The 21,868-nt window shown below is 40.5% G+C and overlaps 1 protein-coding gene across 2 annotated transcripts in view; it reads left to right on the top strand.

Moving 5' to 3' along the window:
• Positions 1-21,868, top strand: part of f5 (coagulation factor V) — an 80,524-nt gene that overhangs the window by 18,325 nt on the left and 40,331 nt on the right. For both annotated transcript variants that reach the window (XM_069889281.1, XM_069889282.1), the window contains exons 5-12: positions 802-960; positions 2,668-2,889; positions 6,908-7,067; positions 10,297-10,489; positions 11,548-11,650; positions 13,573-13,775; positions 15,563-15,710; positions 19,938-20,150. In XM_069889281.1, the coding sequence (XP_069745382.1) occupies positions 802-960; positions 2,668-2,889; positions 6,908-7,067; positions 10,297-10,489; positions 11,548-11,650; positions 13,573-13,775; positions 15,563-15,710; positions 19,938-20,150 (1,401 nt within the window). The remainder of the gene's footprint in view (positions 1-801; positions 961-2,667; positions 2,890-6,907; positions 7,068-10,296; positions 10,490-11,547; positions 11,651-13,572; positions 13,776-15,562; positions 15,711-19,937; positions 20,151-21,868) is intronic.

Here is a 21,868-nt window from a genome sequence, read left to right as displayed (position 1 = left end):
AGCCTGGAGTCAGATTTCTGGGCTTTGAAGGGCAGCAGCAGAGTGCCCTCCTTCCTGGGCATGAGTGCTGTTGATTGGATCTCCATCCTGTGAGTTTATGTATTGTTCAAAGCCCTGGTAAGTCTATTTATCATAGTTATTTAATGTAAATTGCCATCATTTTATTCTATTCAATGAGGGGTGGGGCTGGGGCCAAGATCAATGGTGGGGGCCTCATAAAGCTCAGCCTAGAGGTCTAGGTAGTAGTTAAAATGCCACTGTCTATAGGAAATTTTCACAAGAAATAACAAGAGAAACCAAAGAGACTGATCAAAAGCTTGATGAAGGAGCTCCATTTCTAAACTGAGTTTAGGAAGTGAAGTGGTATTTGAAAGAAATTTCATTGCTTGGTGAACTACTGGTGATAGTTTGGGAGAGAGAATGTTGAAAGGCTCAAAACAGAGAGATTTCCAGACTAGTAAGTTAAACTTTATCCCATTTTACCTGAAAGCAGGTAAATTGCCTCTGTTCCTCGTACAGTTTGGTGAACACTTCATTAATAAAATTGAGTTGAAGTTCAGAATTTATTGATATGAACAAGTCATGAGAGTAATTAAAAGTATTATCTCTTTAACCAGTATTTTCCTGGTTGCCCTGCTTTCGCCCATTTTCCTGTCCTCAGCTTTGAGTTAAAATTAATATCAGATTATTATAAGGAACTACTTATACATGGGTGTGAAGAGAAAAAAGATTAAGTAAAAATTGCAACCAGCATTTAATCAATGCCCATAATATTTATTATTTCTTCCTTTTTCTTTACAGGTAGTTTAGATGACACTGGAAAGCAAATTAAATTTGATGCAGAATTTGTCCTACTATTTTCAGTATTTGATGAAAGTCAGAGCTGGTATTATGAGAATGAAAAGAAAACTCCAGTCAAAATGTATTCTATCAATGGATTTACTAATGGCACTTTACCAGGTACAAAGAGATAACTTAAGAACAAACCCTGATGCAGTTTTATAGATTTCTTTATTGATATTATGATAAATGGATTAGTTCTGTTTGAATTTTAATTTGGGAGTGGAGTTGACAACCTGGTCCCATCTTTCAGATGTTAAGGAAGATGCATGTTTATGCAAAATAGGTTGGTTCACTTGTTTTTACCATGTCAAGTATAGAAACGAAAGATTTGTTCAATTGGCCCCTGGGATGTAGAATTGTTATATTTCACCTTGTGTTTTCTCATGGGGCCACATAACACATTGGATTACTTTTCTCATGATCTCTATTCTATCGTCAATAGATGGAAATGATAGAAAAAACATTTAAGAGGTTCTCTCGGGCTTTTCTAATCCTGCATTGAAACTGCATGGAGGGAAGAGAGCTGTCTACAGAAATTATGATATTGTGCAAACCAGAAAATCCCACAGTCTAAGTTTGAGGAGGGCTGAAGGTTAAACAGAAACTATGGATCTAGAATGAATGAATAAATAGCCCTTGTTTATTGTTGTTCATCATCTTCAGCTTAAAGACACAGAACTAGTGAGCTATGTGAGGATGTCACAGCACAGAGTAGGCCCATTGGGTCACAATGTTGTGCCAAGCTATGAAAATGTACTCACAACTATCTAAGTCTATCTAAGTCTTCCATACCTCACACCCATAACCCTATTTTTTTCTTACATGTGCCTATCTAAGTCTTTTAAATGTGGCTATTGTACCACCATCCCCTGCAATGTATTCCAGGTGTCCATCACTCTCTCTGTATATAAAAAATAATAATTTAGCTTGGAAGAAATTGTGGCAATTATTTTACTTTGTTACAATTCCTTGTATGTAATTCATAAATAAATAAATGGTGAAATTTCACTGAGGTGCACTTTCAGTTTTGTGGATGTAGGAGAAAATGGGAAGCAATTTTAAAACACTGAACTCTTTTATTCTTTAATAAAGTCCCAAGCTTCCACACTGACCAAATGAGATCCTTTATTTCACTGGATGCAGAGCTGATTAATGTCCTTTACTTATTGGGAACTGCTGTTCCTTTATGGTCAGTGGCCTCTGTAAGTCACCGCACGGGTTAAGCTGGCACTATCATCAGGGTTTATTTGAGTAAATTGTTTTGCTTGTTGCTATGGGTTGCCAGAATTTTGCAATATCTTATCTACTAGTTACAGCTAGTTGGGCAAAGTAGCACCTGTGGAAGCAGAGAGTCATATGTCATGGACACCCTTGCTGAGAAGACCAGTTGATTGATCAGCTGTTGTGGCAAATAATTTTTTTTCCAGTATTTTTGATATTCTTCAGTGCCTCTGCCACAAGCATGAGGAGACCTTCCCTTCAACTTATTCTGAACTGGGTCAAGATCAATAAGTCCCAGATTCATTATGATCAACTGGGAATCATTTTGCAAAGACGTAGCAGATCTATAACCAACAGGAATCAAGATTCAGATAAACATTCCTTGAAGCAGCAATCAGTGTAAATCTGGTTGGAGAAAGAATTGTGTTTCAACTCTCATTTGAATGATGCAAATAAGACAAGATAAATTATCAAATTTCTATGGATATTCACTGCTTCTTTGAAAATGTGATACCAGAAAACTAATTTTAAACTTTAAAAAATTGTGGTATTTTGATGTGATCTTTACTAGTCAACTAATGTCTCTTTTTATTTTTATTATAGAACTTGATGCCAAAGTTTGTGGAAAGATTAGTTGGCATCTGATTGGCATGAGCCATGGTCCTGAAATGTTCTCTGTTCATTTTAATGGCCAAGTTCTCTTGCAAAATAACCATAAAGTTTCATCCATTGGTCTGGTTCCAGACTTAAGCGTCACTGCTGAGATGTTTCCGATAGAAGTAGGCAAATGGTTGCTTTCTTCTCAAGTACAGCACCATCGCCAAGGTAAGAATTAGGACATGCTCTGTGTAGTGAAGTATATCTTTAATAGAAATTAGTATTATTTTTAGGAGATGTTCAAGTGTAGGAAACTGGCACTGTGTATTCAGCCTGTTCCTGTTCATGCTACTGACCTGACTGCATATCCAGAGGCAGCTCCATCAGGGTCATCAAATTTGCAGATGACACAACAGTCGTCAGCCTCATCAGCAACAACGATGAGTTGCACTACAGAGAAGAGGTGGAAAATCTTGTGAAATGGTGCGAGAATAACCACCTGAGTCTCAATGTGGACAAGACAAGGGAGATGATTGTGGACTTCAGGAGGACTAGGCACGACCACACACCACTACACTTAAGAAGCGATCTATCTTGGTCACACACAGCATCTTACCACTTGTCAGGAAGGCACAAAAGAGATTGCATCACCTCCGAAAACTGAGGCAGGCAAGGCTACTGGCCACCATCCTGTCAACTTTCTACAGGAGCTCTATCGAGATCGTCTTGGCCAGCTGCATCACAATGTGGTATGGTTGCTGGAGAGCACTGGATTGGAGGTCAATGCACAGAACCAAAAGAGTGGTAGAGAGGATTGCTGGGGTCTCCCTCCCTCCCCTCCACCCCCATCAATGTGTTATCAGGATCATTGTTTGAAAAGGCTCACAAAATCATTAAGGAATCCAACCGCTATGCACACAGCATCTTTCAGCTACTTCCTTCGGGAAAGAGATACAGGAGTATCAGAGTCAGAACCGCCAGGCTGAGAAACAGCTTCTTCCCACAGACTCTACTATTTATTAAAGAATACAGTAAAATACCCATTATCTGGCACCTTTGGGGGTTGCAGATGCTAGATATGTGAATATATTGCTTGCATGAGACACACTCTTGCACGTGCATTAAAAATAAACAATTTAAAAGACAAACAACAGTGGAAAATTTAAAGTAATTTGAAAAAAATCAGTATTGTAGTCCTTAATTATGTAAACTCCAAAAGTTACAATATTTAAATTTGAACCCTGGTCATTAGAACTGTAAAAGCAGTGTGCCAACTGCTGCCCTAAACGCTGCGCCAACTGCTGCCCTAAACGCTGCACCAACTGCTGCCCTAAACATTTATTTTAATTCTATTTAGTCATTTATTTTCTTGATTTTTTTTTCCCTTGGGTTGTGGGTTCGTTGAATTCCGGATACCGTGGATTTTACAGCATTTATTTATTTTTATATATGTATTAATTGGTCATCCTTTGGTTCGAAGAAGACATCTGTGGACCTGAAGGTGACTTTGCAGTCCTAGTCTAGAAGTGCGAAATCTAGCACAATGGGGACAATAGAAGTCCATTTTTGTATTAACCTTGGCTGCTGCTTTGTGACGCTGTTCATGGTTTTCCATCAGTTTTTGGCAGCGCCTGTCTTCAAAATTGGTGTTGGCTTCATCGCACAGGGCTCACCAATGGGATCTGTTAGCAGCCACAGCTTCTAATTCTCTTGGCTGGATGCCACAGTAGTGTAGGGTTTCCTTCACAATGTCTTTCTAGCGCTTGCATGGACAACCTTGAGGTCTCTTTCTGGTCTTCAGTTCACTATGAGCAGCTGACGAGGCATACGGTGGTTATCTGTTCTGATATCGTGTCCCACCCACTTCATTTGGGCTCTGGAAGTCTTGGGTTATGTGAAGTCCATATGTAAATATGTAATGCACATATATCATTTGTCTGCATGTGTGTAATGTCTGTCTGTGTGTTAGCATGATTTTGCATCAAGGATTGGAGAACGCTGTTTTGTTGGGTAGTATTTGTACAATTGAATGATAATAAATTTGAACTTTTATTTGTTGGTGAAACATAATCAAGGAACCATTAATATGAAATAGAAACTGTGGTGCGTTGTTAGCCAGAATCAGACAGACACCAGGTAAAGACTGAACAACAGGCTTTAATCCACAAAAACCTCCACAAGCCAGGGTGACTGTGGCTGCAGCAACTCAATGTGAGGCCTCAGGAGGCCGGCACAGGCTTGTATCCCGGAGGGTGATTGACACCTGACCGGGTGGGGCTTGATCCATTCAGGCCGACTGATTGGCAGCCGACCAGGTGTTGTCCTGTGCCCTTACTCTCCAGGTACAGAGGTTGCCCCCTGCAATAGGCTGGTGGTGTAACACCACAGAAACTCATAATTGCCCACCTCTGGTTGTTCAGGAAATGCCTAATAGCTCATGTTTTCAATCCCCCCCTGTCTCATTCCTATGGTTATTTCCCTGTGACTTGTCCTTTCTGACCATCAGGAACTGCTGCTGTCTTTGGAGTAGGAAATCTTCCATTAAACATAAGGTAGCAAATTCTAGGATTTTAACCCAGCAATGTGAAAAGGGAAATATGTGTTGCTGGGAAATGTTGAATTTGGGGCTTATAAGTTGATAAAGTTCTCAGGATAAAGTTAAGTTGTGTAAAAAGAGGTTACAAAGCTAGGAACAACTGTTGCAGCAATCTGAGCCAGTTACTTCAGGGCCATATAGCTGAGAGTACATTTTTCATCTCATTCTTCTCTCTTTGTAATAATGTAAATGCTGTTGGTCCTTTTAAACTTTTGGTTTAACTGGTTCCTGGTGTGTAGTTTGTGGGATGAGTGAGTAAGGATATGATGGTCTTTCTGATTGCCTGGATTCTTGGGAAACTTTCCCTGCACTGTAAGCACACAAAGTAATCATATTAAATGCATAATTATGTCATCAAAATTTTAATTTATTTTTAATTGGTATAGTTATAAACTTAACAATCAAAATCGGTGTTGGCAGTCTCATAATATTGTCATAAAATGCACTTTACTGGTAACTAAATCTGTTCTTCTAATTCCCTATCAACAAGAGCAACATGGTTAGCACAACACTGTTCCAGCGCCAGTGATCAGGGTTCAAATCTGGCACTTTCTGTTGGGGTTTGTATGTTCTCCCTGTCTGTGTTGGTTTTTCTCTGGGTGCTCCAGTTTCCTCCCACCCTTCAAAATGTATCAGGTCAATTGGGTGTAAATTGGGCGGCATGAACTTGTGGGCCAAAAGGGCCTGTTACCATGCTGTATGTCTAAACAAATAGTTTATAAAAACACAAATGAATAAATAAACATTATTTGTGTGTGTGTGTAAAAGTGTAATATATAGAGTAGGAGTCTCCAAAGTGGTCCATATCGACCTCTGGGGATTGATGGGACTATCCAAGGGGTCGAAAAATGCTAGGGGGGGGTCAAAAGGGGGTTGATAAACACGAGGGGGGGGGGTTGAAAGAATTGTAGAGCCTGAGTTCACCTCCTCCTGGGAGCCCGAGGTCCCTGCTCCTGCTAGCAGCCTGACGTCCCCGCCTCCGCCCAGCAACCTGATGTCCCCACTCCTGGCCGAGTGCCCAAGGTGACTTCTTCGATGCGGACAGCATTGCACCCGATGTTGAGAATGGAGTCACTGTTGTCGATGCTAAAGACTTGGACCCAGCTCCATTTGGCAAACTTCTCAGCAAGAAGCCAAGTTTTTTTTTTCCACTGTTATTGTAATCATTTGCTTGGTTAATTTACAGATTTGTTACTTGGCGATTGAGGTGTAACAAAGTTTGGGTTGTTGCTGGGAAGCCTGGACACCATGCATATGGGATGCAGTTTCCCTCACCGATGCATATGGAAGCAGCACATCTGTTGATTCCATTTATTTAATTAATTAATTTTGTGATGCCTGAGGGTCTATGAGGGATCAAGGATTGTAACACATGGATAAAATTCCACAGGAACAAAATGACTCCTCAGTGTTTGATCATTTGAATGATCTCAATCTGGAATTGGGTCTTCTACCCATTGATCTTCCTTCCTCCTGTTCCTTTAAAGAGGCAGGATGAGTAAGGACACTCTAACGTCTTTTTTTATGTCATTTGATGAACTTTGTGCAGTGGAAGATCACTGACACTTGTCTTTCATATTACAGTATGAAAAGTGGCCGCCTGAAAATACAACATATGTATTAACAGCCTTGTGGTCTTTTATATAACAGCTGAATTATATGGATACCTGAACATAGAAAAGGAAGACGTTAAGGAATCTGCCCTGGGATATCATTCAGGCAGACGAGCAGGAAAGCTTCGGGAGCACTTCATTGCTGCCGAAGAAATGGATTGGAATTATGCTCCTCATATTCCGAACTATATTGACAGGTAGCTCCATTTGGTCTCAAAGTTTATTAGTTGAAGCATTGAAATATATCAGGCTCTGAAATAAGATCATATTGTCATTTATTGAATATTTTATCTTTTTTGTCTGTTTTAGTGTGCAAATATGATAAGCAAAGGAGGAGGGACAAAACTGTTAAAAAGTCATTCTTGACTTTTCTAGCCTTTAATCTCACAATGGAAAGGAAAAATGAAAGCACTCTCTTTTTCCAATTCCTTTAAAATTTTCATTTCTGCCTCTGTTTAGCTACTTGCTGCTAAAATTTCCATGCCTGTGGTCAGTTCTAGACTTGGGTGAATAGGAGAGAGAAGTTGGATGAGGTTTAAATTGCTAAGGTTGAGGCAGTGGAAGAGATCGAGGCAGTGGTGTGGGTTCTTTGATGCATTGTAAAACCAGAAAATGCTCCCTTGATCAGTCTCTCAGCTTCCACTCTACATATGCACCTCTCAAACTTAATTGAGCTCTTAAAGCAATCTTATCAATCCCATTCTGCCACTTATTTTCCTGTGAGTCCCCATTTTTTTTCTGCTATCCCCAGTGAAATGAGGCTGAAAAGCAAGACAAGAAAGACTTTTTAGCCATCTTGATCCTCCCCTACAGCAGGGATAATTTATAGCAGCCAATGAACCCAACAATGAGCTCATCTTTGGGATGTGGTAGGAGAATGGTGCATTTGCAGGAGTCCTCACAAACTCCATATCAAAGCTGTTTGAAATATTAAACTCCTCCAAATCTCTTTCCTCTTCATCTACCTATACTCATCTCAGTGTATGCATTTCTCCATTGCTCCTTCCATCAATAACACTCCCTTTTCCCACATTTTTCCTTCTCATCCTCTGACCCTTTCACTAAAATTCTTCCTTTAGTCTTTCCCCACCTCCTGTCCTCCCCCATGCTAATTCTCTCTCCTATACCTATTGCTTTCCATTCAGAAGACACAGTTGGTTCAATGATTAAAGGCTTGATGGTAAGAGGCAGTAGTGCACAGTTGTTTTCCAGATTGGGGGTCTGTGATCAGTGGTGTGGTGCAGAGATTGATGCTGGATCTTTCATTGCGTGCCGTACATGTTAATGATCTGGAAGTGAATGTAGATGGGATGATTAGTAAATTTGCAGATGACATCAAAATTGGTGGTAAAACATACGATGAAAATTGTCTAACCACCCTGGAAAGAGGATAAGATTATGGCTGATGGAATTTAACTCAGACAAGTGCAAATTGGTGCATTTTGCGAAGTTAAATGAAGCAGAAAATAAACAATGAATAGAGTGTTATTGAGCAATAAGATTTTAGGGTATAAGTTGCCTTGGTTCCAATGTAGTAGACAGATTCTGAAGATTATATTACAGATTTACAAATTGGTGGTTAGGCCATCCTTGGAGTATTGTACACATTTCTAGTCATCACCTATCAGAAGGATGTCATTAAATGTGCAGGAAAGGTTCACAGGAATGTTGCCTGGATTGGCGGGCTCGAGTGATCAGGAAAGATTAGGTGGGTTGTGACCGTTTTCCTTGGAATGAGGGAGGCTGAAGATTCATCTTGTGCATATGGAAAATATCATGAAGGGCATGGATAAGGTTGAGAGTCACAGCCATTTTCTCAGGGTAGGCAAGCCTATAACCCCTTTCACGTTGCCAAATAATATTGGTTGAATCGGGCAATTTAGTGGGTATTTAGTGGGTCACCTGGCAGTGTGAATGCTCTCAACTGGGCAGAGGGGGTAAAAATCAACCAGGCTCTGATGTTTGATAGGGGGTTGTATCAGAGTCCAGCTGAGTTGACTGGGAGTTCACTTGGCTGCAGTGTGAACGGCTAACCTGCTCTTCCAGGTATCATTAGTGACGTTAGTGTCTGCATGTGTGAGAGCGTGCTTCAGTATGGTATTTTTAATATCAGTGCAGTTGTACTTCACAGGATGGTCAGTGGAGCAGTCAGTGTGCAGCTGGTGGCAGTGTCACAGGGTGGCTGGCGGGGGCTATCAGCGCGCGGTTGTTGGAGCTGTCATCTGGGCGACTGGTGGAGCTGTCAGCGCGTACCTGTACTTTAAATAATCTCAAGATTATTTATAATACCTAATACAATCTAATGTTATGTAAATAGTTGTTATACTCTATTGTTTAGGGAATAATGACAAGCTGATCTGTGGGTTTGTTCTAAGTTTGAACAGTCTGAAGCCTACTGCGGGAGATTTTCCCACTGTCTTTTATACATTGTGCGCGTATGTGCTTTATTCCCACTATGATTTCACTGCCCTGCAAGTACATAATACATTACCTGGGATATCACCACTGGGGTTAGGCCCCTCTTAGATCCACGATATCCTCCTGAACCAGAAAATTCATGGTCCAATGTGAACGGCTCATCCGGTACTGCAACAATTTAGTGGGTTGCCCGTGTGAAAAGGGCAGAGATTTAAGGTGAGAGGGGAACAATTTAAGGGGGACCTGAGGGGCAGGTTTTCACACAGGGTGGTGGGTATATGGAAGGAGCTGCCAGAGAAAGTGGTAGAGGTGGGTGAAATTACAACATTTGAAAGACATTTAGGCGAGAACATGGATTGGAAATGTTTAGAAGGATATAGGCCAAATGCAGGCAAGAGGACATCTTGATGAAAAATTTTCCATGGGGTACAATTCAATGAATCTCTATGAAACACAGGGCGGAAGCAGAGACTTCAAGAGTGTAGAGTAGAAAAAGGTCGAGAACATCCAAAGGAGGATGGAGGATGAAAATTTTAAAATGAAGACAATGGCTAACTGTAAGCTAATACTGTATAGATTAGCAAACACAGAAGTGTTGTTTAAGTAGGGTTTGGTTGAGTGTAATATTTCCAAGTCTACCTTTGATACATTGCTGGGTGAGGTTTGAGCTATGAGATGCAGAGACACCTTATGGTGATATAGATAAGGTAAGCCAATGATGTCTATCCCTCCCTCTCCACTCTCAGCCCTGACCCCAAACATCGACAATTCTTTACTCCTATGGATGATGCTCGACCTCCAGCACACGAGGTAACATCAAGTTACCTTGATGAAGGGCTCAAGCTCGAAAGATCGGTTTTGTACCTTTATCTTTGCTGTATCAACTTCACTGTTCGACCTGCTGAGTTTCTCCAGCGTTGTGGTTTTACTTCAATCACAGTGTCTACAGACTTTCACATTTTACTCCCTTTGTATTAACTGTGTTTTTATTGATTCTCTTACCCTTAGAGATTTCAAATCTAAGTATTTGGAGAAAGGGGCAAATCGTATTGGCAAAATATATAAAAAGGCAAAATATGTGGAATACACAGATGGAACCTTCTCAAATCGAAAAACATCAGATGAAGACAAAAGTGTATCAATTCTGCAGAATGGAATTGAAGCACCTGTGATTAGAGGTGAAATCAGAGATATAATTAAGGTATATGAATCTTCATGGTTATTCACAGAGATCAGCTTTATAGTATGATTTAATTGTAACGATACAGCATGGCTACTTCCACCATGACCTACAGCAGTCTGATCCACATACCTACTAATCTCTGTGTCTCACACTCACACTCTCTCACACTCAATCTGTTTTGCCCTGAGAAATAAATTCTGTATGTCTACCCTACCCATGCCTCTCATAATTTTTATAAACATTTGGTTTGTCGGAAGGTGAATATTTCTAGTAACTGATACTTTCCAAACAATTAGAATAACCAATCAAAGTTAAGTTGAGGGCTCCATTTTGAAGCATTTTTTTGGATTGTTTCCCTTTTTCAAGCCTATTCAGTTCATATTATTTATTAGTATGATACCAAGTATCCCCATGTTTGTGGACATGAATTCAGAAGCCTTAAATATTTAAATTTAGGCATACAGCATGATAACAGGCTCTTCCGGCCCTTGAGCCTGTGCCACCCAATTACACCCAATTGACCTACAAGCCCTGCCACAAATCAACTACATTTAGGAAAGACTTAGGCAGACACTTGAATAAGCAAGGCCTAGAAGGTTGTGGAACTAATGAAGATAAATGAGATTCATGTAGTTGGCCACAATGCTGGGCTGAAGACCCTATTTCTTTTCTTTACAACTCTCTGACTTTTCTCTTTATCAAATTTAAAGTATTTGATAAAGAAGAAAGAACAATGTGATCTGAGAAGAATTCTTTCAATTTTGCTATCACTTTATGATATCTGAAAAGCATCACCTGAAGGTGTAGTGAAAAACTGTAAAATGGGCATGTGCTTAAAAAGGATGGGGCTGTTGAAATGTGCAAATGTTCGGAGCCAACAGATGCAACTTTCAAAGAGCTGGTCTATCAGTTGACCATTCTCAAGAGAGGGCAGATATAATAAGTAAAATAAAAAATTCAGCTCGTGGCAGAATTTGTTTCAGGACATGTCCCTGGTTATAATTGTAAAAGGGTTTTTGTAAAGTATTTATTTGAACTATTTTACCAGTTTATTTTAACCATTGCCGCTTTTTCAGATTTATTTTAAGAATATGGCTAGTCGACCTTACAGCATCTATCCTCATGGTATTTCAGTTAATAAACAGAATGAAGGGGTGAACTACCCTGGGAATTCCTCAGGTAAAAGAACTTCCATCTTTTTCTGTCATTGGAACTGATCTTTTCAAACAATTCCTACAATAGGCCTGCGAACCAGAGTTGATTTTCAAGCACCTTGAAAGTATTTTTTCAACCATTGAAAACTCACTTTTATTTTAAACCTGTTATTTTCAGTATAAAATATGGAGAAGATTGAGAATCTAGATCCTAAAGAACAAGGGGAAATTCAGAGAATTTTTTTAAGAACATTGCTAAAATGACAATGACCATGGAGTTAAATATACTGTATAAATAAAAACCTATATAACAACACACAATTTTATCTTTAACAGGGTATATTTATTCATTTTTTAGCTTTATCATTAGATTGTCAATTAATTCCTAGACTGCCACTGGCTTGCTCTTGTGGTTTTCTATTACATTATTTTTTAAATGGTTAGTTCATCTATTCCTTTTTGATGACTATTTGCAGGAAGTTGTTTGCAGTGTCTACAGGCTCTTTGTGACACTGCTTACAAAGGCTAACCACAGGAGATCTGATACCTCTGTAATAACGTTGGCATGGATGAAGAGTTCCATGTATTCCAAGTGGGAACCAATCTATCCTACATCTCCAAGTTTTGTCTGAACCTTTGATGTTTCCAACTTGTTTTTGCCTTTCCATTTTACCCACTTTAAACAAGGACTTCTTTGCACATGTCTGGATTTGCCAAAACAACCTGAATATTCCCAACACACTGTAGTGAACTGTGAATTCACTACTGGTGTGATGTTCTAAGGAATGGCTCTTCCCCCAACTCCACCCCCACATATCCCAATATAAATCCTGGATCCCCGCCGAAACCCCAGTTCAGTCCAAAGACCATGTGTGCTATTCTTACTGAATAAAAGAGTGTAGTACTCTCTCTGGTCTTGAATGCTCTCAGTTGTGCTACACACACCCAGTGTTACCTTCTGCAGTCCAGGGTTCTTTGCCAGTGTAATATCTGGATTTTCTGTGTAACCATGTAGATCAGGAGCTGAATGACTACATATTCTGACCATTTCTTAAGACTGCGCTGACTTCAACAAACTGTCATTGCAGCTAAGAGAATGGTTGATCACGTCATTGAACAAGGAAGTCCACAGATGCTGGGATTGACTGCAGTACAAAAACGTGCTAGACAAAGTCAGCAGGTCATGCGGCACACTAGGAAGTAAACGGTAATCAACATTTCAGCCCTGGGCCCTTTGTCAGATGTAAGAAAAGACAGGTGGGTGAGAGGTTAATGGAAATTGTAGAAGTCAATGTTAATGCAGTCTGTCCAGGTGGAATATAACCACACCCATATGGAGGAACAATGCCTTATCTTCCACCTGGCCGACAGCATTAACATTGACCTCCAATTTCCATTCCATTCTCTCCCCTGTCTTTCACTTTCCTTCAGCCTCTGTCTCCTTTCCTCGAGCTCTTCACCCCTTCCCTCTCCTATCAGAGGGCTACCTTTTCTCCAACACTTGTCAGCATTTTTCTCTTCTACACTCCCACCCACCCCCATCCTTTTATTCAGGTGCCTTATACGTACATGACAAAAAGCTCAGGCCGGAAACGTAGATTATAGACATCTATAGCACAGTGTTGTGCCTACCTAATAACCCATTTTAGCTTCCTAGAATTCCCTTTGGCATAACTCTCTATTTTTCTCGGTTCCATGTACCTTTCTAATAGTCTGTTAAGATCCTATTGTACCTTGCTCCACCACCATTGCTGGCAGCACATTCCATCTGCCTATCCTCCCTAAGTGAAACATTAGTTACCCGTTACTTCCTATGAATGCTGCGTGACCAGTTGAGTTTCTCCAGCATGTTTGTGTATTACAATTGATCAAACATTCTGCTTAATAAGATAGCAATCTTAAAGCAACAGTCACAATTTTTAAACGTGCTGCAATGTTATACTTCAGATGCCAAGAATCAGGTTGAACCAGGTGAAATCCATGTCTATTTATGGATCATTTCTGAAAAAGATGGACCAACATCTTCGGACCCCAGATGCCTAACAAGAATGTATCACAGTGCAGTGGATATCACACGGGACATTGCATCAGGACTTTTTGGATCACTTATAATCTGCAAGGGCCACTCTCTGGATGCACGGAATTTACAGGTGAAGTAACAGTAATCGGCCATTCAATAAAAAGTTACTTTTTACTTTATATATTCCAACCTATTTGGTGTGTTATTGCTTCTGGCAAGTTGTAGAACCTGCTATTTTATAATTAGAGAGAATCATTTGTTGTGTTCTGGTGACGCTATATAGGGCCCTACCCAGACGAGGGTCACCCAACCAGAGCCATTTTTAGAAACTCATTCAGCAATGTAATATCTTAAGATTTGAAGTGCTCTATTTCAATAAATGATTTGCAATTTTATATGTTGCTTGAATATCATAAAATCTGAACATGCTCTATTTCCAAGCAGTTCACAATTTGGTGCTTTATGTGTTTAATTTGAGGCACTGTATTTAACGGGCAATATACCTACTGGCACTAATACCAGAACTGTGCATACTGGACTCTGGACATAAACAGTGACCACTGAATAGCAGCATTGTTGTGAGATTGTGCATGTTGAGGATATTATTTTGATGTCAAACAAAGAATTGCTGGACGAACTCACCAGGTCAGATGGCATCACTTGGTAGAAATGGTCACTCAATGTTTTGGGAGGGTTGATGTCTGACCTGCTAAGTTCGTCCAGCAATTCTTTTTTTGCTTCAGGATTCCATCATCTGCAGCTTTTGTATTTCTCTATCACTGTGATGTACAATATACACTGATCCTACTCCCTGAAGGATTTATCGAAGTTAGAACTGATTTCACAGAGTGAAGTACTCCTCCATCAGTGAAATGAAAAGTAAGAGTTTATTGAAATATGATCTGGCAGGATTACATGAATTAGTTTATTGTGATATTCGAAAGTATAATGTACTGATGGAATAAAAACCTTGCATTACCAGTTATGTAAAATATGCAAACAATATTGTAAATACAATCAACACATAAGACCCTACAAAAATGAGATTGTTTAAAGATAAAAGGAAAGTTGGAGCAGAGGGATTCAGAAGTAAATGGTCAGGATCATTTAGCACAGGCTGTCAAAACATTTCCTCTGAATAAATATTGAGGAAAAATCTGATGATAATGCAGACACTCCAGTGAAGAGAAAGTTATGGCAAATCTAATGGATTATAAATGGAATTTCTCAAGCACTGGGCCAGTAATAAAGGGGTCCAAACATGTTGGCGCTTTTTTGTCAAGATGGACCTTTGTTTAGATGTGGATTGATCAGGTTCAACTTCTTTCTCAGAATTGCTGTTGGTTAAAGGATAAAAGAATTTTCCTTATTATTAATTCCAAATAAGTTGGGTACCAGAGGTTCCATCTCACTGCTATTGTTCACCCCATTGATGACTCCTGGGCATAAGATGATGGGAATCCACAAAATTGAAAAAGAAATGTTAATTGCAGGAAAGAGGGCGACAGGTTTGCACCCACAATTCCTCCTACTCCAAAAAGTGTGATACCAAAGCTACTCAGGAGAAAAATGGAGAGAAAGATCTATATGATGGGCCCCATTCTCTCTTTTACTTCTCTTTCTATGCATCTATGCATCAATCACCTCCAGCTAGTCACTATTTCCAAAGAGATGCTGTCTCCCCCTGCTTTTAATGTAGAAACCTCACAATGATGTCCTATTCCTTCCTTGCAGCAATTGAGACCTTGTTTATATAAAATGATGCTTCACCAGGAAAACTCTTGAAAAGTCCATTTGACAGACAGAAGTTTTGCTCTGATCTCCTTCCACATTGAGTCCGCCTGAAGGAAAATCCAGCTATAAATGTCTTTTTGGAAACTTTAAATATATCTGACATTGCTTTCTATCATTATTTAGATAAGAGTAGATCAAGAACAACGCATCATATTTTCAGCAATTGATGAGAACCAAAGCTGGTATATTAATGAGAACATCCAGTTGTGTCTGGATCCATCCAGCGTTGACCCCACAGACCCTGAGTTCTATGAATCAAACATCATGTACAGTGAGTCACTGTTCCAGCTCTTGTTAACAGATCATTTAAAATTCTTAGATGATTATATCTTTTACAAGCTGTATAATTTAAGTCCTGAGTGTCTTTGTCAACAATTGACGTACTGAAATGCTATACAGTAATTCATAGCAAAGCCAATAAATGTTAAAAGGGAGGCATCTAAAACATTTAATTTTTTTCTCTTGATGCAAGACTCATGTTATTCAAGAGTTTTGTGTATTCGAGGCAATCGTGTAATTGCTGCTGTTTGGTGGTAAAACTGCCCTCATCATGTGTTAATGAATCTATCAGTCCCTCATGCCATTGCCTTTTGGTCTTGTCCAATTCTAAAATGTCCACAGTTGGTGTAGTAGTTAGCATAATGCCTTTACAGCGCCAGTAATCGGGACCAGATCGGGGTTCGAATCTCATACTGTCTGTAAGGAGTTTGTATGTTCTCCCTGTGTCTGCATCGATTTTCTCTGGGGGCTCAGGTTTCCTCCCACCATTCAAAACAAAAATGTACCGGGGTGTAGGTTAATTGGGGGTAAATTGGTCAGTACAGACTTGTGGGCCAAAATGGCCTGTTATTGTGCTGTACGTCTAATTAAATAAATAAATATTGGCCATCAAATAACCTGGTATGTGTAGTCAGACATTTATTGGAAATTCCTTGTTATGCATTCTATGGGATGTTGTAGTACTTCAGTAATTCCTGGTAGATCATTATTATCCTCTGTAATAAACAGTCACAATCCACACTTAGTTCCTATTACATGCCCTCTCTTGCTAATTCAAAAGTAAAGAAATTATTGTTTATAAAACTGTCCAGGAGGTTATATTATCACAATTAGCTGGCATGGTTTTCATGATGCTATTACACTGCCAGCGACCTGGGTTTGAATCCAGTGCTGTCTGTAAAGAGGTTGTACATTCTCCCCAGGTCTGCATGGGTTTTCCCCACATGCTCCCAGTTTCTTTCCAACCTCCCAGGTTGTAGGTTAATTTGGGTGTAATTAGATGGCATACTGCAATCCACTGAAGAGGTACTGGGCTTTCTCCTCCAGGAAAAACAAGGACTGGTTTGACGAAAACAGCCATGAAATCCAGGAGCTGCTGGCAAAGAAGCGAGCTGCCCACCAGGCTCACCTTACAAAGCCGTCCTGTCCAGAGAAGAAACAAGCCTTCCGTCGCGCATGCAGCCATCTTCAGCGCAAACTCCGGGAGATCCAAAATGAGTGGTGGACTAGCCTCGCCAAACGAACACAGCTCAGCGCGGACATTGGCGACTTCAGGGGTTTCTACGAGGCTCTAAAGGCTGTGTACGGCCCCTCACCCCAAGTCCAAAGCCCGCTGCGCAGCTCAGACGGCAAAGTCCTCCTCAGCGACAAGATCTCCATCCTCAACCGATGGTCAGAACACTTCCAATCTCTTTTCAGTACCAACCGCTCAGTCCAAGATTCCGCCCTGCTCCAGCTCCCTCAACAGCCCCTAAGGCTAGAGCTGGATGAGGTTCCCACCCTGGATGAGACATATAAGGCAATTGAACAACTGAAAAGTGGCAAAGCAGCAGGTATGGATGGAATCCCCCCAGAAGTCTGGAAGGCTGGCGGCAAAACTCTGCATGCCAAACTGCATGAGTTTTTCAAGCTTTGTTGGGACCAAGGTAAACTGCCTCAGGATCTTCGTGATGCCACCATCATCACCCTGTACAAAAACAAAGGCGAGAAATCAGACTGCTCAAACTACAGGGGAATCACGTTGCTCTCCATTGCAGGCAAAATCTTCGCTAGGATTCTACTAAATAGAATAATACCTAGTGTCGCTGAGAATATTCTCCCAGAATCACAGTGCGGCTTTCGCGCAAACAGAGGAACCACTGACATGGTCTTTGCCCTCAGACAGCTCCAAGAAAAGTGCAGAGAACAAAACAAAGGACTCTACATCACCTTTGTTGACCTCACCAAAGCCTTCGACACCGTGAGCAGGAAAGGGCTTTGGCAAATACTAGAGCGCATCGGATGTCCCCCAAAGTTCCTCAACATGATTATCCAACTGCACGAAAACCAACAAGGTCGGGTCAGATACAGCAATGAGCTCTCTGAACCCTTCTCCATTAACAATGGCGTGAAGCAAGGCTGTGTTCTCGCACCAACCCTCTTTTCAATCTTCTTCAGCATGATGCTGAACCAAGCCATGAAAGACCCCAACAATGAAGACGCTGTTTACATCCGGTACCGCACGGATGGCAGTCTCTTCAATCTGAGGCGCCTGCAAGCTCACACCAAGACACAAGAGAAACTTGTCCGTGAACTACTCTTTGCAGATGATGCCGCTTTAGTTGCCCATTCAGAGCCAGCTCTTCAGCGCTTGACGTCCTGCTTTGCGGAAACTGCCAAAATGTTTGGCCTGGAAGTCAGCCTGAAGAAAACTGAGGTCCTCCATCAGCCAGCTCCCCACCATGACTACCAGCCCCCCCACATCTCCATCGGGCACACAAAACTCAAAACGGTCAACCAGTTTACCTATCTCGGCTGCACCATTTCATCAGATGCAAGGATCGACAATGAGATAGACAACAGACTCGCCAAGGCAAATAGCGCCTTTGGAAGACTACACAAAAGAGTCTGGAAAAACAACCAACTGAAAAACCTCACAAAGATAAGCGTATACAGAGCCGTTGTCATACCCACACTCCTGTTCGGCTCCGAATCATGGGTCCTCTACCGGCACCACCTACGGCTCCTAGAACGCTTCCACCAGCGTTGTCTCCGCTCCATCCTCAACATCCATTGGAGCGCTCACACCCCTAACGTCGAGGTACTCGAGATGGCAGAGGTCGACAGCATCGAGTCCACGCTGCTGAAGATCCAGCTGCGCTGGATGGGTCACGTCTCCAGAATGGAGGACCATCGCCTTCCCAAGATCATATTATATGGCGAGCTCTCCACTGGCCACCGTGACAGAGGTGCACCAAAGAAAAGGTACAAGGACTGCCTAAAGAAATCTCTTGGTGCCTGCCACATTGACCACCGCCAGTGGGCTGATAACGCCTCAAACCGTGCATCTTGGCGCCTCACAGTTTGGCGGGCAGCAGCCTCCTTTGAAGAAGACCGCAGAGCCTACCTCACTGACAAAAGGCAAAGGAGGAAAAACCCAACACCCAACCCCAACCAACCAATTTTCCCTTGCAACCGCTGCAATCGTGTCTGCCTGTCCCGCATCGGACTGGTCAGCCACAAACGAGCCTGCAGCTGACGTGGACTTTTTACCCCCTCCATAAATCTTCGTCCGCGAAGCCAAGCCAAAGAAGACAAAGAAGATGGCATGGGTTTAAATGGCTGGAATCAGCTTCTACCATGCTGTCAATAAAAAAAAAAGACCAGATATTAATGGAAAATGTCCTTTATTGATCACATAAATATTAAATACACCCAGGTAAAAGTCTAGGTCAAAATTTGAACCAAAATTATCGAAAAAGTAAACACTTGGATTGTTAATGGAATCCTTGTTAAAAACTCATTGGTTCATCTGTGTTCTTCAGTACGGAAATCCAACCACCTTCCCTGAACTGGCATATTTATGACTCTGGACACACAAAGGAAATTAATAGGTAGAATGACCCGGTCGGTAATGATGTAGCTGGATGTTAAAAATATGCAACCACATTCGGCGAATAAATAAATAACACTGTGCATGCAGCATCAACACTTAGTATTACCAATCATTGATTGGTAAAATACCACCTTTAAAGATTTAGGATCTGACCAACTTATAATCCTGAGACTGTTATGGATCAAATTCAGAAAAAAAGAGATTTTAATGCTATAAATGATCAAATTCAAGAACCTGAGAAGGGCAGAAAAGCACTCTCTTCCATGAAACCACCCCAGTCTTATGAATCCTGGATATTTAAGCAGAAAATACTGGAAATACTCCAAAGGTCAGGCATCAACTGTGCAAAGAAAAACAGGGTAACATTTCAGATCAATGACCTTTCATCAAGTTTAGGTCCATTCATCCCTTCGTAAATGCTGCCTGGACATCTCAGTATTTTCCAACTTTTTTACAGCTTTTGAAGTTTCTAGCACCCACTGTATCATTTTTTTTTGGAAAATCCTTAAGCTGCTCTGTCTCTAACTACTGTACTGATTGTCCATCTATTAACAATAATTTAGCTATATTTTAACATTAGCATTGACATTTTTAATACTTACAATTGAGTTTTCATCCTTTCAGCAATAAATGGCTTTGTGTATGAAAGCATAGAGGCTTTACCGTTCTGTGAAGGAGACGCAATATACTGGCATATTTTCAGCATTGGTTCCCAAGACAGCATTCTGTCAATTCATTTCCATGGGCACACCTTCAGCCACAGAAAGACCAATGAGGATGTGATACATCTCTTCCCCTTATCTGGTGAAACTTTAACCATGCAGATGGACAATTTAGGTGAGTCTATCTTGCTGTTGTCTGTAGAGTGTGAACAATTTTATTAAATCACTTGTCATTGAAAACTTGAGAACCAAGGGAGATAGTTAAACATTGAGCATTACAGTACAGGCCACGTGGCCCAGGATATTGTGATGATCTGTAAAGGAGACTTGAGAGGCAGGGTTTTCATTCAGAGGGTGGTGGGTATATGGAACAACCTGCCAGAGGAAGTGGCAGGGGATACAATTACAATATTTGGGCAGGTACATGGAAGAGATGTTTAGTAGGATATCGGCCAATTGAAGGCAAATTGATCTGGCTTAGGAAGACACTTTGTTTGGCATGGACGAGATGGATGAATACCATCTGACCAGTAACGAAGAATGTTATGCTTAACATGAAAGCAGCAGCAAATGGCATAACAAATATCTGAAAGCTTTTCAACTGAAAAATTAAAAAAATTTTAAAAAATGCCATTTATGTATGTATTTCTATCTTAATTAAATACATACAAGCATAACAGCAGGTTGCTCATGGCATGAAAAACAGAGTACAATTAAAATTAATGGGTAGGAGGGATGACTAAACACATAGGTTTAAGAAGATTTTAAATGTGGGAATAAATTCTGATGACTGAGAAACAATTAAGGTGAAAGAGGAGGTGGAAAGTTAACGTTGCAAAAGTTGAGTGGCGCAAGAACATGGTGGGGGGGGGCCTTAAGGTTGAGGAAGAGAGATTTAAACAAGATTTCAGGAGCCACAAGTCCTGTGTGAATCAGCAAGTGACGTGCCAGCAAGACTTGTGGAAACAGGACATGGCAATTTGAGCAGAAACAGTGGAGAAGTGAGGACAGAAGTAGAGCTCTTAACTGTTTCAAGAATTAGCTTATTAGAAAGAGTGGGGAACAATTCAAAATTAAATTACCTACCAAACACTGGCACACGTCACTGCTACCCTCAATGACATAATAACCTGCAAGGCATTTAATTAGTCACTTCTTAAGGTTAAGTAAGATGAATAAAAACTGGACCAGTGGAAGGCACTTCCTGATAATTATTACTGCTATTACAATTATCCCTATCCAAACACTGGTGCACGCTAAATAAGGTGTTTTGGTTTTTTTTTAAATGTTATTTAAAAGTTTTCCATACATGTAATAATATCCAAGTACAAAATATGACAATTATTAATATAAAGTCTATTACATGATTATATAAACTCCAAACCCCTCCCACCACTAAACTAGCCCTGAAAGAGGAAAAAGAAAGAAAAGAAAAAGTAAATGAAATATGTAAGAAAAAAAATAAAGAAAAGTAAGAAACTAGAATAGAAACCTGGTCGTCGGAAGTTCCCCCTCACCACACGGAATTAATTATTTTTAACTTTTAATACTTTCAAGCTGGTTAATAAAGTTCAAGGCTTAAGGAAGAGGTCTATAAATTCATTCCCTCAGTTCTTAAGTTCAGGCGCCAAATTTCAAAAATACATCATACTTATTTCTCAAATTATAAGTGATCTTCTCCAAAGAAACACAGCTATGCATTTCAGATTCCAACGTTCCAAACCCAAATGGGTATCTGATTTCATGTCACTGCTATACGTTTCCTTGCTACTGCTAAAGGAATCTTTAAAAATTGCTTTTGATATGTAGATAATTTCAATTTATGTCTTATCCCTTCAATATTGCCTAGTAAGTATAACATTGGACTTTGTGGAAATTTAATTCCCATAACCC

This window comes from Narcine bancroftii, chromosome 7 (assembly GCF_036971445.1).
Source record: "Narcine bancroftii isolate sNarBan1 chromosome 7, sNarBan1.hap1, whole genome shotgun sequence".
In the NCBI taxonomy this organism is placed as follows: domain Eukaryota; kingdom Metazoa; phylum Chordata; class Chondrichthyes; order Torpediniformes; family Narcinidae; genus Narcine; species Narcine bancroftii.
The sequence above is the reverse complement of the archived record's forward strand: the minus strand, read 5'-3'. Positions and strand labels throughout refer to the sequence as shown.